At 42.7% G+C, this 15,042-nt stretch overlaps 1 protein-coding gene across 1 annotated transcript in view; it reads right to left on the bottom strand.

Moving 5' to 3' along the window:
• COL22A1 (collagen type XXII alpha 1 chain) overlaps positions 1–15,042 on the bottom strand; it is a 217,865-nt gene that overhangs the window by 141,900 nt on the left and 60,923 nt on the right. The window contains exons 12-16 of the mRNA XM_018562709.1: positions 14,743–14,796; positions 13,112–13,165; positions 10,757–10,810; positions 8,115–8,168; positions 5,923–5,967 (exon numbers count right to left, since the gene is read on the bottom strand). Of these exons, the coding sequence (XP_018418211.1) occupies positions 5,923–5,967; positions 8,115–8,168; positions 10,757–10,810; positions 13,112–13,165; positions 14,743–14,796 (261 nt within the window). The remainder of the gene's footprint in view (positions 1–5,922; positions 5,968–8,114; positions 8,169–10,756; positions 10,811–13,111; positions 13,166–14,742; positions 14,797–15,042) is intronic.

A 15,042-nucleotide genomic window follows, 5' to 3' on the forward strand; every position in this document is an offset into this window, starting at 1 on the left:
CGGCTCAGTAGATCGGGAGGGGAACGAACACATACCGGTGTTCGCTCACTTCTCGATCCTGTCACGGCTCTCTGCCGTGACAGGGGAGGGGCTGGATTCCCCCCTCCCCGCTCCGATCCACCAGCGCTGACTGGCCGAACGGACGGGGGAGGAGGCCTGGCTCTGCCTCTAGATCGGCAGAGGCAGCTGTCACTCACGCAGCTGGGCGGATCTCGACATCGATGTCGGGATCTGCTCCGGCTGCGGCGTCTCAGTATACCGCGAGCTGTACGGGACGCTAGTTTGTGTCCTCCCGTTACCCTAAGGAGAACTATGGGGAAAAGCCCTAACCCCATAGTTCTCCTTTAAATTTAATATTGCAACAAAAGCTGTTTTTGTAACTCATTAAATTTGTATTTTTGGTTGGCTGCTGCTTTAAGTGGATGAGGATTTGATTTGATCTTATGTGCCTAGAATATGAATTCTACAGACAACAATATAAAATGTATCCGAGTAATCCCTTCTGATCACTTCTGATCATGCACAGCTCGCGGTATACTGAGCTTAGGGTGACGGGAGGACGCTAGTTTGTGTCCTCCCGTTACCCTAAGGAGAACTATGGGGAGAAGCTCTGATCCCATAGTTCTCCTTTAAGATTTAAGCAATATTTGTAAAAGTGAAGGATTTCATGGATTCATTTACTTCATTGTAACAATGACGGCACTTAGGATTGATACTTGTTTATAAAGTCACAATATATTTAACCCTGTAGAGGGTATTTCACAAGTATAGACTCTTATTTCTATAATAATTGACCGTAATTTGTGTCTCACACTCCACGCATTGTTTCATTTTAGCGATATTATCACAGCTTAAAAACACTTTGGGTTTACACACATATATTTTGTTTCCAACATTAGCGCTGTATACTCAGTTAAAACATCCAATTTCATTCCCGTTAATTCCTCGTTACCTTGCACGGTTCCCCATCCACTCACAATGTTTAATGAGACAATGCCTAAGCGTGCCGGAAATAAAGAAAGAACTATCCGTGGCGTGTTTCTGACTGGTCTTGTTCATCCTAATCCATCACTTCCCCTAATGACTACGCATCAGATAATAACACTGTATCCCATCGTATTAATGTACCAACCGCTGATAATTCTATTTACAATGTATTATTTCCCAGGTGGGCGGCGCTCAGTGGGGCCCCGCGTTACAGCGCCATATTGATAGCCGCCTCTGCGATAATAATATATCCTTCATCCCATTACGGCGGAGGAGAATCGGCGCACTTTAGCTCTTTTCCCTGCTGCCGTTGTTTAATGAGAAATTGAAATGTTTCAGTGAAATTTGAGGACGCTCGGAGAGGCGGAGGACGGCTAATCACATTGACTGCTCCATAACATATTTTACTAATGTGTTTCCCAGCTAATAGTCTCCCCGCAGATTCAGGGAAATTTATCGCCCAGGATGATGAGCTGCGGTGTAATTAGGTCGGTGTGAAGTTAAGTCCCAGCACACCGCAGAAACTGCTCATCGCAAGTGTCGATCCCGGGTTTTAGAAGATCGCGTTTGATTAGTCAGATTTTTTTATTGCTGAGATCAAATCGAATTCACATCCACTTAAAGGGTTACTCCACTTTATCTATAATATATTCATTTTTAAATGTTTTTTTAATTTAATATTTTTAAAAAATTGTCGCACAAGCCATTTTGTAATTTAATGTTCTTAAAAATTCAATTGCCATTTAACAAGGTAGCTGCTATAACGTTCTAACTCTGTCAATGCAATATGGTGACCTGGGGGCATTGGGTACACAATTGGTGTATGGAACACCCCCAGAAATGTCACTTCCTGCTTCTGTGACTGATTTTCCCAGAAGTCTACACTAATGCTGGGCAGACAACTTACAACCATCGCAAGACTTTTGTCTTGCGATGGTTGTAAGATAATTAAGAAAACGTACGATCTGCCCATCTTGGACAGGCAGATCGTACTTGCAATGATCGCAAGCCGCGCCCCCCTGAGGGTCGGGCTTCCGATGACCGCAGTGCCGAACAGGCAGTGTGCGCTTGCGCACACCAGCACGTCCGTCTTTTATCTTACGAACATGCTACACACCCGCCGAACATCGTACGATGCTCGGCGGGTTTTCAAACATGTTCGTAAGTTAAAAGTCGTGCGACCTTACAGTAGTAGAGGTTGCACGGCTTCCACTCACCTTACGATAATCGTACGATCGCAGGATTTCCCGCCATTATCTTAAGGTGTGTGGGCACCCTAAGATACAAGTATAATTTTTGGCATCCCTTGCAATAGGAATTTCATTTTCGGTGAGATACTCCCTAACAGAAACAAAAAAGTTAAAGCCCCCATCCTCGCATACAAGTTTGTCGCTGTTTTACAGATGTCAGATTTTTAAGGCTTGGCATGTTTGATATCTATGTACTCGATGTCACCTCATCTTTTATATTTTACCAAAAAAGTGTTAATTATATTGTGTTTGTGTGCACAGAAAGCATCAAGTTTGGGTTTGATAAACACTTGTATAAATATTGTATGACAGAAAACATTGCAACTGCCACCACTGTACTCTCCAGGGACTCTTAAAGATTAAAGGAGAACTATGAAGTGCTTTTAACTCACCATCTTTGTGAACATGAAGTGGGTTTTGTATTGTTATTTTATTTTCTTATTACTCTTATTAAGAATTTGGTATCTGTGATCATTATACTTAAACCTATTTTGATGTAATGTCCTAGAATACCTCCAACCTCCCTGAGGAAGCACATACAGCTGCGAAACGCATCGGAGATGGGGCCCACAGTGGATCATACAACTATTACAGAAATCAGGACTCAAGGAGTCCATGTTATACTAATGAATGATATATATATATGTACACATGTATGGGCACCAAAAGGAGGTAGCTTGATTTCAATGTAACATTGTATCATGTCAATGACATTTTAATTGTAACCAAGTCTTTATGTATTAAATATACGTTTATACAAAACCATGGACGTCTTGTATGGTTTGGACACTTTTAAAGCCCCGCTTTTCTTTTCTTGTATACAATTCTAATTGGGGGTGTGGTGCCCATCCCTAATGGTTCAATTTAATTCCTATGCTTGATGCTTTTAACTCACCTCATAGTTTTAGCCGACCTGTGACAATGAGACTGTCACAGATCGGCTCAGTAGATCGGGAGGTGAGCGAACACATACCGGCGTTCGCTCACCTCTCGATCCTGCCACGGCTCTCTGCCGTGACAGGGGAGGGGCTGGATTCCCCCCTCCCCGCTCTGATCCGCCAGCGCTGACTGGCGTAATGGACAGGGGAGGGGGTGGTACAGCTGGCTCTGCCTCTAGATAGCCAGAGCCAGCTGTCACTCACGCAGCTGGGTGGATCCAGACATAATTGTCGGGATCTGCTTCAGCTGCGGCGTCTCAGTATACAGTGAGCTACAGCTCGCGGTATACTGAGCCTAGGGTGACAGGAGGACGCTAGTTTGTGTCCTCCCGTTACCCTAAGGAGAACTATGGGGAAAAGCCTCAACCCCATAATTCTCCTTTAAATAATGACGACGTGCAGAATCCTTTCACCGTCCATCATACCAAGTGCTATCACTGTATAAAATCTGTCACCAAATATCACACCAGCTAATGTCACTGCATTTAATCTGTCAGTGATGTCACTGTGTAGAAAAATGTCCCACAGGCTGTCACACTTATTGAGGCTACAGTATATATAGTCACAACACCGAGTAAGGGTCACTGTCTATAATCCTTCACCGACAATCACATAGACGAATGTCATTATATATCATCTGCCACCAGTTGTCGCAGTGACTGATGTCGCTGTACAACATTTCCCAGAGATTGTCACACTGACTGATACCACTGTGTATAATGTAATAGAAAACAAATTCCCAGCACCCTCTTCTGCTGGTCTGCATGAAAAAAAAAAACAGTTCCACCTTTTCAAGTTAAAAATGGTATCCCTTTCCTCCTTAAAGTGTATTTCCACTTTTGCTGTCAGAACCTCTCCCTATCCTTGTTATGTGATGACAGGTTCTTTTTAAGGAGACATTGAGTTTGGGACCAGTCTTTGGAAGGGGGTTTTGATGTGGCAGTGTGGCTTTGTATCTATTTGCAAGTTTATGCTACAAAACCTTTCATTTTTATGCTGAGTTATTGAAAGAGTTTATTTAGTTTTTTTGTGCTACCTGGAAAGTGTGGAAAGTGTGATGGGGAACTTTCCTATTGCATTATATGTTGCCCTGCCCATGTGCAGGTTTATCCCGTTGCTAGTTATCCCGTTTATACTGACTGTTCAACCGAATAAAGACAGACACGGAGAGACTAAGCGGGTGCTTCCCCCTGTTGGTGTCCGGATTTGTAAAGGGCGGGGGCCTGGCCCCTTGGGAACCCAGAAGGAGTAAGTGTCCTCGAGCTGGTTGTGGTGCGGCTGGGGACATGGATGGAGTGTTATGAGAGGCCTTTTTGGGCTGGCGGACACCCAAAGACCCCTTCTCAGGTAAACCCTTGTTTAAAGTATTATTTTTGTATATTTGGTTTATTACTTTGGTTATTGTTAAAGTGGTTTGTTTAATAAAAGGGCTGCTGTGGCCGTTAAAATCCATGTCGCGCAGTCCGTGTGTTTATTGGGGTTTTTAACGGAGGGACAGAAAATTGACGAATCCATCAGTCATGTCTGACGACCACGGCCATCCCTATAATAAGGTGGCCTGAGGCTGTTGTCTCAGGCGGAATTCACTTTGTGTCTTATGGGAGGGTGGCAGGCAGAGCGGTATGGTCACACGTATCCTGCCCCCAAGCTGCTAAGAGCCGGGTAGGGAGATGTGTAAGGGCCATAAACATCTCCCCACCCAGATCTTACCAACCTGGGCACTCTGGCCAGCATACCGCCCAGCTCCTGGCAATCAGTGACATCAATGGTTACCAGTATGTGTCTTTTTGTGATGTTATTTATGATGTTCTTTATTTATTAAGCTGACACCATTCATATATATTTAAAAACTTTGGTTTCTGCTCAAGCTCTGATTTTGCTAGCAAAAGGCTAAGGGCTTTTTTCCCTTCTGCAGAGGAAGAATATACAGAAAAACTTTTTTTAAGGTGATTTTCCTACACGGCACATATTTGAAGTGCAATAAATGAGTGATACAACTCAACATGAACAAGCTGCATGAAATCTGATCCTGTAACCACTCACTGCTGCTCTTGCTTCTTCCCGCCCACTGTCTCTCTTCAGTCTCATCATGGAGATGCTGTTAAATTTCGTAGCACGGTCATTGATCAGTAAGGTAAATAGGCGTAAAGTGAACCTGAGCTTTGCCAGTGCAGGACAAAGCAACAGCTTCAAGTGTCTGGATAAACTGGAACAACAATTGTGAGCCAAGTCTTCTGATTCAACATCAGAAGCTGACCTTAACTCTACTGAACACCTTTGGGGTGGATAGGGACAAGGATTGCAGGCCAGGTCTTCTCGTTCAACATTAGAACCTGACCTTAATCCTATTGGACACCTTTGGGGTGGATAGAGACAAGGATTGCAGGTCAGGTCTTCTCGTTCAACATTAGAACCTGACCTTAATCCTATTGGACACCTTTGGGGTGGATAGAGACAAGGATTGAAGGCCAGTTCTTCTCATTCCACATTAGAACCTGACCTCAACCCTACTGAACACCTTTGGGGTGGATTGGAACAACACTTGCAGGCCAGGTCTTCTCATCAGTATCTGATATCACAAATGCTGAACATGTTCATATACTGTAGGTGTGATAGGTCAGGTGTCCAAAAACTTTTGCCCACGTAGTATATATTGCTAAATTGCATATTCTACCAGAGTATGGCAAAACACCTGCAAAATGTAAACATACAGAATAAAATGTAACGTGTCACAAGCTGTCACTTACCTTCTCCCCTCTACTGCCTCTTTCTCCTCGCTCTCCTTGCAAACCCTAAATGGAAAAAGAAGATCCAAGTTACTTTTCTCTGAAAGCACTTTCCAATAGTATGATGACATGTATTTATTTAGTATGGACATGATGTACATTCAGTTCTGTCGCAGAGCAACTTGCAGCATCCCTACCACAATAACACATCCTACACTAAAGACAGTCGATATATTTTATCATTGTGGGAATCGGTAAAAAAAGGTTTTGAGCCAACAAGAAGAAGCGGACACCACACCCCTGAATAAAATTGTAACAAAAACTGGGAAGAATAGGGCTTTTAAGGTGTCACTCTAGACATGAAAGATACATCATATTACCAATACATCTTTATTATAAAAAATTTGTTATTAAATAGCATATAAGTAATAAAACATATGCATAATCCATCTGGTACTGTATTGTGTATCAGCAGCAACTCCCTCGAAACAGTATTGTCTAAGACAGTGGTTCTCAACCCGTGTAACCTCGGGACCCACATGTTTCCTTGGTCATTAAGGCGTGACCCAAAAATGATTTAATTTCTGAAACATTTAAATTTATTACACTATTACACAAAAGAACTTGTGCAGTATTCAGCAACATTATATATATATAAGAGAGAGGGGACAGTTTGACATGAGGTTCCACAGGCTGAACCGCAAATTCTCCCTCCCTATTCAGTCTTAGGCCGGTCTATTCAGACATGACGCCGCGACCCACTGCAGAGGGTGTCGCGACCCACTTTTGGGTCGCGACCCACGAGTTGAGAACCACTGGTCTAAGATGACTTTAGGCATTAGGCCTCCCTGGACCCCACGAATACATTCTATTCATCAACTGTATAATAAACAATTTTCCAAACATCTTTTTACTCAAGAACATTAATTCATCCTATAATGTCATTGCAATAAGCATCCTGAAATCTTGCATCAATGTGCCGTGGGTCCAGCCTTCTATGCGTTTTGCCAAAAGCTTCCTCAGGAAGATAAGAGGCTGCCTGTAATGTTTGAATATCTTGATACCTCTGTATCCCCCCTACTCCCTTTGTCTCATGGGCGATGTAATAATGGGACTTTGTCAATTATTTGTGGTGTATATGTTTGAATGTAAATTCTTAAAGATGGCTATATGCATTCATACCCCCGATATCCACTGTGAGCTGTAGTGTCTGGGAGGGGGGAAGATGTGAGACACAACTGAAGGAGGATTTGGCTCAGTCAGGGGAAGGTAAAGGAACTTTATAGTTAACTTTACAAGGGTTGTGCAAATGTACAAGCAGCTTATGTAACTGGATTTGGTACGTGTTTAGACCATAACACAGAAGCCTTCAGTTGTTCTTTGAAACCTAAAAAACCTAATAAAAAAAGAATCCCCTCCCAGACAGTAAATAGGTAAAAAGGTTACTTGGGACCCCTCCTACTCCCATATATCAGCCCAATCCCTAGCTCTCAGCCTGCCTACTTTCTGAAAGGGAGTTCAAACCGACGCACTGCCTCCTAAGTTGAAAGGACTGGTTGAGTAGTGGCTGACCAACACAGTGTCATTGGTTGCTAAGAAGCAGGTGACCCCATAACATCATTAGTTGTTATGGTGCGCCCATCTGCAACATATCAACCAATAAGGATGTGTGGTCTAGCCGTCTGCATCCTAGCAACCAATGGCGCTGTGTGGTTTAGCCGCCTGTGTCCTAGCAACCAATGACGCTGTGTGGTCTAGCCGCCTGCGTCCTAGCAACCAATGACGCTGTGTGGTTTAGCCGCCTGCATCCTAGCAACCAATGACGCTGTGTGGTTTAGCCGCCTGCGTGCTAGCAACCAATGACGCTCTGTGGTTTAGCCACCTGCATCCTAGCAATCAATGACACTGTGCGGCCCAACCGCTAGCGTTCTATCAACTAGGGAGGCTATATGGGTTGCACAGCCTCCAAGCAAACCAAACCCTGGACAGTTCACTCATCACTACAGCACTAGATTTCGAGCAGGATCAACAGGTATTTTCTGTACTTCAAACAAATATCATAAAAAAACAAAACTTTCCCTGGTATGATTAATAGACTAAAAGGGTGAAAATAAGAGAAATTCATTATTAGGATTTACATGCACTTATGGGATTTTAGGTGCATAATTCCATTTACTCCCCAACTATCCAAAAAATAAAAAATGAAAACTTACAGGGGCGCCCACTGGTCCAGGAGCTCCTGGTGGTCCTCTGGGTCCATCTAGTCCCTATAATAAAACCCAACAGCACATTAGCAAAGCTATAGACTTATACAATATAATAAAGATAATAAAATGGTCTAGAATCAGACAATTATTTAGAACACCACACTCAAATTTTCAATACAACAAACCTTTCCCCACAAAATCCTAAGATTTACTATGGCAATTTATTATATAGCTGGAATATGAATTGAAGGTAATATATATATATAACAGAAAACAAACAACAAAACAGACTTTTTAGGCACCACCATGACCACTTAAATTTGTAAGGCATTTCACACCAGTGCATTGAGTTTCCTTGCTTTGTTCTGCCTTGCCTTCTGTTGAAAAAAAGTACAACAGGTTCTACTTTTTTTTAAGCGCAACGCACTGGTGTGAACTGCTAACTCGTGTTGACGGAAAGGCAAAACCTATACCTTACATAGCTTAGTGTAAAGATAAAAAAAAAAAAAAAATGACCCAAAAAATGCAATGTACAGCAACAAAACCGATGTCAATGGACTATACAAGTCAACTTTCCTCCATTGGCTTGCGTTTTTGGTTCTGATTCCGCTCTGAATGCACCCTAAGCAACTTTCCAATAATATTTAATTACAGATCTTCTTTCATTTATTTTTATTACACATCCCCGCTCCATGATGAAATAACATTCATGTACGGGTGGAATTTGCTCATTAACGAAAGCACAAATATGAAACAATTACAATTCTGATTTACTGTATACTCCTCTGTTGTGAACCATACACTGGAAATTCCCTACATCCCAAGCTCAGTTTGGTACATGTTCCCAATGAACCTTTTCAGACAAGGACACGCCTACAGCATGCTGCTTTAAGGACAAAGTTCTTTCATTCTTTAAAATGTACAATGTTGCACACTTTAATGTGGGTCCTCAGTATAATTTCCCTTTATTTTTTATGTTTGGAGTTTTTGCAAAGCAGAGAATGTTGCAAAATGCTAATGCTTTGCTAACATGACACAGTACAGGACACGCCGTGTTCCAGACTAATGTGCTGACCCACATTCTATAAAGCTCTGAGGTTGTTGGAGGACACGGGTGGCTAAAACTGGCCAAGGATGGTGGAGAGTAGGAACAATTCAGCTGTTCAGATTTCCTGGTCCATAAACAGTTACATTGTATCCAAGCCAAAACTTTTTCCGTAGTTTTAAATAGATCGGAGAAGATTTAGGACCCCTTTTAAATTTTAATGGTTCTCTTTCCCGTTTCACCCTCTCTATCTGTCCTGTTGACTCAGGACACCAGGACAGAAGGGAAAATCCCACTTTCTTACTTGTTGCTAGAAAAGGAATAAAGGGGAAACCATTGACAACTCTCACTTTTCTTTAGAGATTTCCTCCCACATCCTCTTGTATCTATAGAAGAGGAAGTAAAAGCTGATCTCTGGGCTCCCCCTATCCCCCTCTTACTAATCAATGACATAAAAAAAATGTATATACTAGTTACCTATCAAAAAGAAAACAAAACATCTAAAAGTCTGTGCTCCTTCACCTGAAGCCGGTCAGGGGGGTGGCCACCGAGTCCCAGGTTGCTAAAAGCTCTTAGCAACCTGTGATGCTCTGTCTGGCATCCACGACATCGCCGATATCACTTCTACAAAACAAGCGGCAGCTTCCCCGCTGTACATTTAGCTCTGCTTGCCCAAAGCAGGGCTAAATGTAGAAAACAACTAACCACCCGGCGCCGGGAACTGCATGTCCCAGGCATCGGGAGATAGGAGTTCCACGCCCCTGCTGCCCCTCTACTCCTTGCTGCCCCAAGGCCGGGCCTTGGTTGGCCTTGTGGGAAATCTGGCCCTGCTGACAGTGGCCCAACCCCCACCCCCTGGACCCACTATTCAGTGACCGTGAATAGTTTAGGGCCAGCCCTGCATAAAACAACAAAAAAACTCCTGCTATTTGTGTTTCTAATGAAATGGTTTTTTTTTGTTTGAATTAAGGTTTTTTTTTATTTTTGAATCGGGCATTTTGACTGAAAGCAGTGATTTATGTATTGACTATTTTTTTTACATATGTCTAATGTGGAACCAAGCACTCTATTCATGTATTCATTCTTTTGTTGTATATTTGTAGCCCTGGTGAAAGGGGCTTTTCTTCTTTCCTCTGTAACGTGATGGTTCTTTTATAAAGTCTTGTATTAGATCTCGCATTGGTAAAAAAAAATTAAAACTTTTGGTTTGGTGCTTCGATTTCAGATCAATTTAGTGATAGAAACATGACTGAGGTCCTATCTCTTCCTCAATATACAAAACTAACAAAAAGGTTTGGGCTAAAACATTAAACTGACCTCTCTGGACTTCCCTATATCACAAGATCTGCACAAAACAAAGGACACTGACAATTTAACTTGTATTCTCCTTCCTTCGGCTTAATAATTATTGCACACTGCACGCTGCTGACTTTGGAAGAGCAAGGCAGTGTATTCCTTCATGAATTCAACTTCTCTGTTGCCGGGCAACTTGTAAAATACTTATATTGGTCTGCATTTCCCCTCACTTGAACTTATAACATTGGTATGAGCTGTTTGTTCCAAAAAGTTTGCGGACTTTCATTAAAAGTAACTATATTCATACCGCCGGTCCCGGAGGTCCCGCGACTCCGATCTCCCCTCTTTCACCTCTGTCGCCCTGAAAGTTGACATTGCAATAGGAGAGGAAGTTAATGATTATGGGTTATACAAGAATATCAGAACTACAGACAGAAGTTATCCTTTTCATGTAGACAGTGAAGGTCCAATGCAAACTCTGAAATAATAACTGGCATTCGACAAATCGTAATTCATTCCCTGCCGTAATTCATTCACGTCTGCGCATGATTTTGCTACACAAAAGGTTTCCATTTCATATCAATAGGAATGCCTGGGTTATATTAGTGTGTAATATACCTTTTGTCACAATAGGTGTTAAGGATAGGCTTAGGATATGTTGGGGTTAAGATAAGGCTTAGGTAATCCACTTTAGGATTAAAATGACACTAAACTCAGGAGTTGAACCTTAAAAATGCATTCAAGTACCTTAAAGTGATATTAAAGCCACATTTTTTTTTGTTTCTCCTTTATGGAGACCCTCCTTTGTTTGAGGATGTTGCTTTTTTTCTTTAAAAGTACTTCATTCTTCAATTTCTAGTGGGTCCCCGCTATGCTCTTCCCCCCGCCCCCTGCACGGGTGCCACCATCGTTCTAATGGAGGCACCCATGCGCGCTCGTGCCCGCAGCGACTGTGTGCGTCCTTAAACACACACAGCCCTGTGGCAGGCCACGCCCCTTCCCTCTTTGATTGATGGCAGAAGGAGCCTATGGCTCCTCTGTCATCAGTATCCACCCCCGCAACCCAGAAGTTCGGGGTACGGAGGATTGCTTCGGGACCAGCAGCGGGGACGATCGCAGCTGACAGGTAAGCGTGGGGGAGACTGGGGGGACTGGGGTAGAAAAAAGGTGCTATGCTGTTTTTACCCTAATGCAGTGAATGCATTAAGGCAAAAAACGCCCAGACCTTAATACTAGTTTAACTATTAACAACAATGTATCTTATTTGTGTATCACTCGGCTGTAGATCCTCAAATCATCTCTGAATTGGTGCTGACACTGTCCTTCCTTCTGGAGGGGGGCTACTTTTGTTTCCCATGGTTGCTGTGTGTGTTCTAAAGTAGTCACCGCTCCAAACTCACCTCTAGAATGGACTACAATCTCCATGGAAATTAGTAAACTAAACATGAGATTGTAGTCCATCATGGGAGTGAGCTTGGAGAGGTGACTACTTTACAACACACACACAGGGACCATGGGAAACAAAAGTAGCCCCCCTCCAATTCATAGATGATTTGAGGATCTACAGTCGTTGGGTTGGGACGAGGCACAGGCAGAAGTGCCATGTTAGGGGAAAGCCCACCAGAGAGGAAGCCCCTCCCCAACCTCACCTGCGGTTTCCTAGTGCCTTTATTACAGAAACAATGAAATTTATCATTTTGATGAGTTATAAACTATACTGCTATGCCAATAAAAAGTCACACGCTTTAATATTTTGTTGGGTCGCCTTTAGCTTTGATTATGGCACACATTCTCTGTGGCATCATTTCCATAAGCTTATGCAATGTCACAACATTTATTTCTGTCCAGAGTTACATTAATTGTTCTTGTAGTGATGATGGGAGAGTCGGACCACTGTGTAAAGTCTTCTCCAGCACATCCCAAAGATTTTCAATGGGGTTAAGATCTGGACACTGTGGTGGCCAATCCATGTGTGACAATGATGTCTCTTGCTCCCTGAATCATGTTTTCACAATCTGAGCCCGATTAATCCTGGCATTGTCGTCTTGGATTATGCCCAATGTGCCATCAATGATCAATTGATGGAAAACCAGGTCATTCAGTATATTCAGGGGGGCAGCATATTTTGAAGAGATAACGGTGTTGATCCTACTGGAGCAACGCCAGATCATAACACAAAATCAAGATGGTGACATTTTTTTTTGGCCAGGCAGTGTATTTTAGTTTCCTGATGGAAGAATTATTTTTGGTTACCATGTTATTGGAAATCTGGTTCTGTTTGAACATGTCTATTATAACTAAATAGCATTGAATTAACCATATCCCAACACTCCTACCCATCTAATTTGGTTTTCAGTAGATCATAGGGTGATGACTCTAAGACCAGTGGACAGGAGCTGAAATTTTTGCACCGTGGGCTTGGTTACTATACTTGCGTATCAGCAAGCTTCATCTGTCTTAGCTCAGGAAGGGGGCACACTCTGTCATCCAGCAGCAGATCAGAACCCAGCAGATCAGGTGATTAGAATTCAGAAGGTTAGAACCCAGCAGATTAACCGATTACAACCTGGGAAATGTGCAGACTGGATACACAGATTTGTCTTTCTAAAAGAAAAAAAAACAGTCCTGAAATTTTTAGTGTTTATTAATTAAAAAACCTTACCCTCTCTCCTTTGGCTCCCTCTCTGCCAGCTAGTCCAGGGGGCCCAAAAGATCCCTAAGAAAAAAAAGATCATCAATGGGATCAACCAGATTTTATATAATTTCCCATCTCAACAATAGGAACTGCATATCGGTTTCTTTGTGCTCATCCATAACATCACAAAATGTCATCAAATTCTCCTTTCTGGGAAGAGAGGAACTGAGCCCTGGCACTTACACAGGGTGGAATGCTCATCATGTGACAGTAATGGGTGTCTGAACAGCCAATCAGAAAGCACCGTCGCTGTCACATGGGTGAAAAGAAATGAGTTTCGTGCTCCCCATACCTGGAGGTTCTGTGTATTTTATTTCACTATTGTCAGCTGAATGGAGCAGCTGGGAAGCAAATGAAAAGAGAGAAAGTGCTGCTGGGGAAGGGTCAGTTAACTGAACATGTTCTCTTGACCTGCGTGGGCAAAGCATAGATTGAATATAAGGGCTCATTCCCAGTAGAACACATTCGAGTTGCATACTCACGTATTTTAAATGTGCTGCACTATTAAAAAAGACTAATTTGAAGTGACTTGAAAGTAAATGCATGCAAATTCAGCATGCAAAAACTTTTTACAGTGCATACACTCTGCTTCTGCATGTCCTGGCAGGCATCCCACCCAGTAACCTCACAGGTTGCCAAGAGTTGGAAGGGATGCCGGCCAGAGCGTCCCAGGTTGCTAGGAAATCTTAGCAACATGGGAAGCTTTGGTCAGAAACATGACTCAAAGAGATGCAGCTTGCGGCAAAAGCTTCAGGCTGCCTTGTTATAGGCATGGCCCTGGATGTCAGACCAAAAAAAATCAATGTTTCCAAAACCGAGCTCAAAATCTAATATAAAAATCCCCCCCTTATGCCCCCTTCTCCGAATTTTACATCAAGATCGATAACACAACTATCAGTCACCCCCCTCATACCAGTGTGCTAGGTCCTGGACTCCGACTTCTCCTTCAGGCCCCACGTTCAATCAATGTTTAAATCTTGCCATCTTCACTTCTGTAGCATGCCCAAAATATGCCCCTTCTTAAACTGTGACACCACCAATCTATTTATTCACTCGCTTGACTCGCATGTCTTCACTATTGCAACTCCATTCTCACTAATCACAGGCTCCCTTCAGACTATCATGAATGCTGCTGCCAGACTCATTCACTTTAACAACCACTCAGCGTCCGCCACCCGTCTATGCCAATCCCTCCACTGGCTTTCGATCACCCAATGAAAAAAGAATCAAAATACTAAGAACAACATATAAAGCCATCCACAACTCTGCCCCCAGCTGCATCATCCACCTCAAATTATCACCTATAGTGTTGTCTCCACTCCTCCCGAGACCTCTTTCTAGCTTTCCCATCACCTCCTTCAGGAAAGCCTATCCCACCCATACCCAACAACTGAACTTTTCTTTCTCCGTCAACTCATTTACAACGTTTTGTAACACTTGTACTTCCTTTTAGAATGTAGGCTCTCATGAACAGGGCTCTCCTAACCCTCTTGTGTTGAATTGTATTGTAACTGTACTGTCTCCACTTGTGTAAAGTGTTGGCACTATATAAATTCTGTGAAAAATTAAGAACAATAATATAATTTTCTTTTTATTACCTTCTCTCCTTTCTCTCCTCTTATTCCAGGAATGCCCGCTTTTCCTTCTTCTCCCTACAATGCATAAGAATCACATTTACAGCTCACAATGCACCTTTTAATATCAATACAATCTAATTTAATTGTAGATCGCAGGAAACAAAATCATACATATGCACATTGGTATCCAATCCGTGAGCTTCCAGGTTGAATTTCTTTTTTTCTGCTTTATCTGGGCAGCTTGGGTTAAATAAACTGCCCGGGGTACTTCTTATAGTGTGTTTCCCCCCTCCCCCCGTGTCCCTCTGTTCGCCCCCCCCC

Source organism: Nanorana parkeri, unplaced genomic scaffold (genome assembly GCF_000935625.1).
Source record: "Nanorana parkeri isolate BGI_ZX_2015 unplaced genomic scaffold, ASM93562v1 scaffold593, whole genome shotgun sequence".
NCBI lineage: Eukaryota > Metazoa > Chordata > Amphibia > Anura > Dicroglossidae > Nanorana > Nanorana parkeri.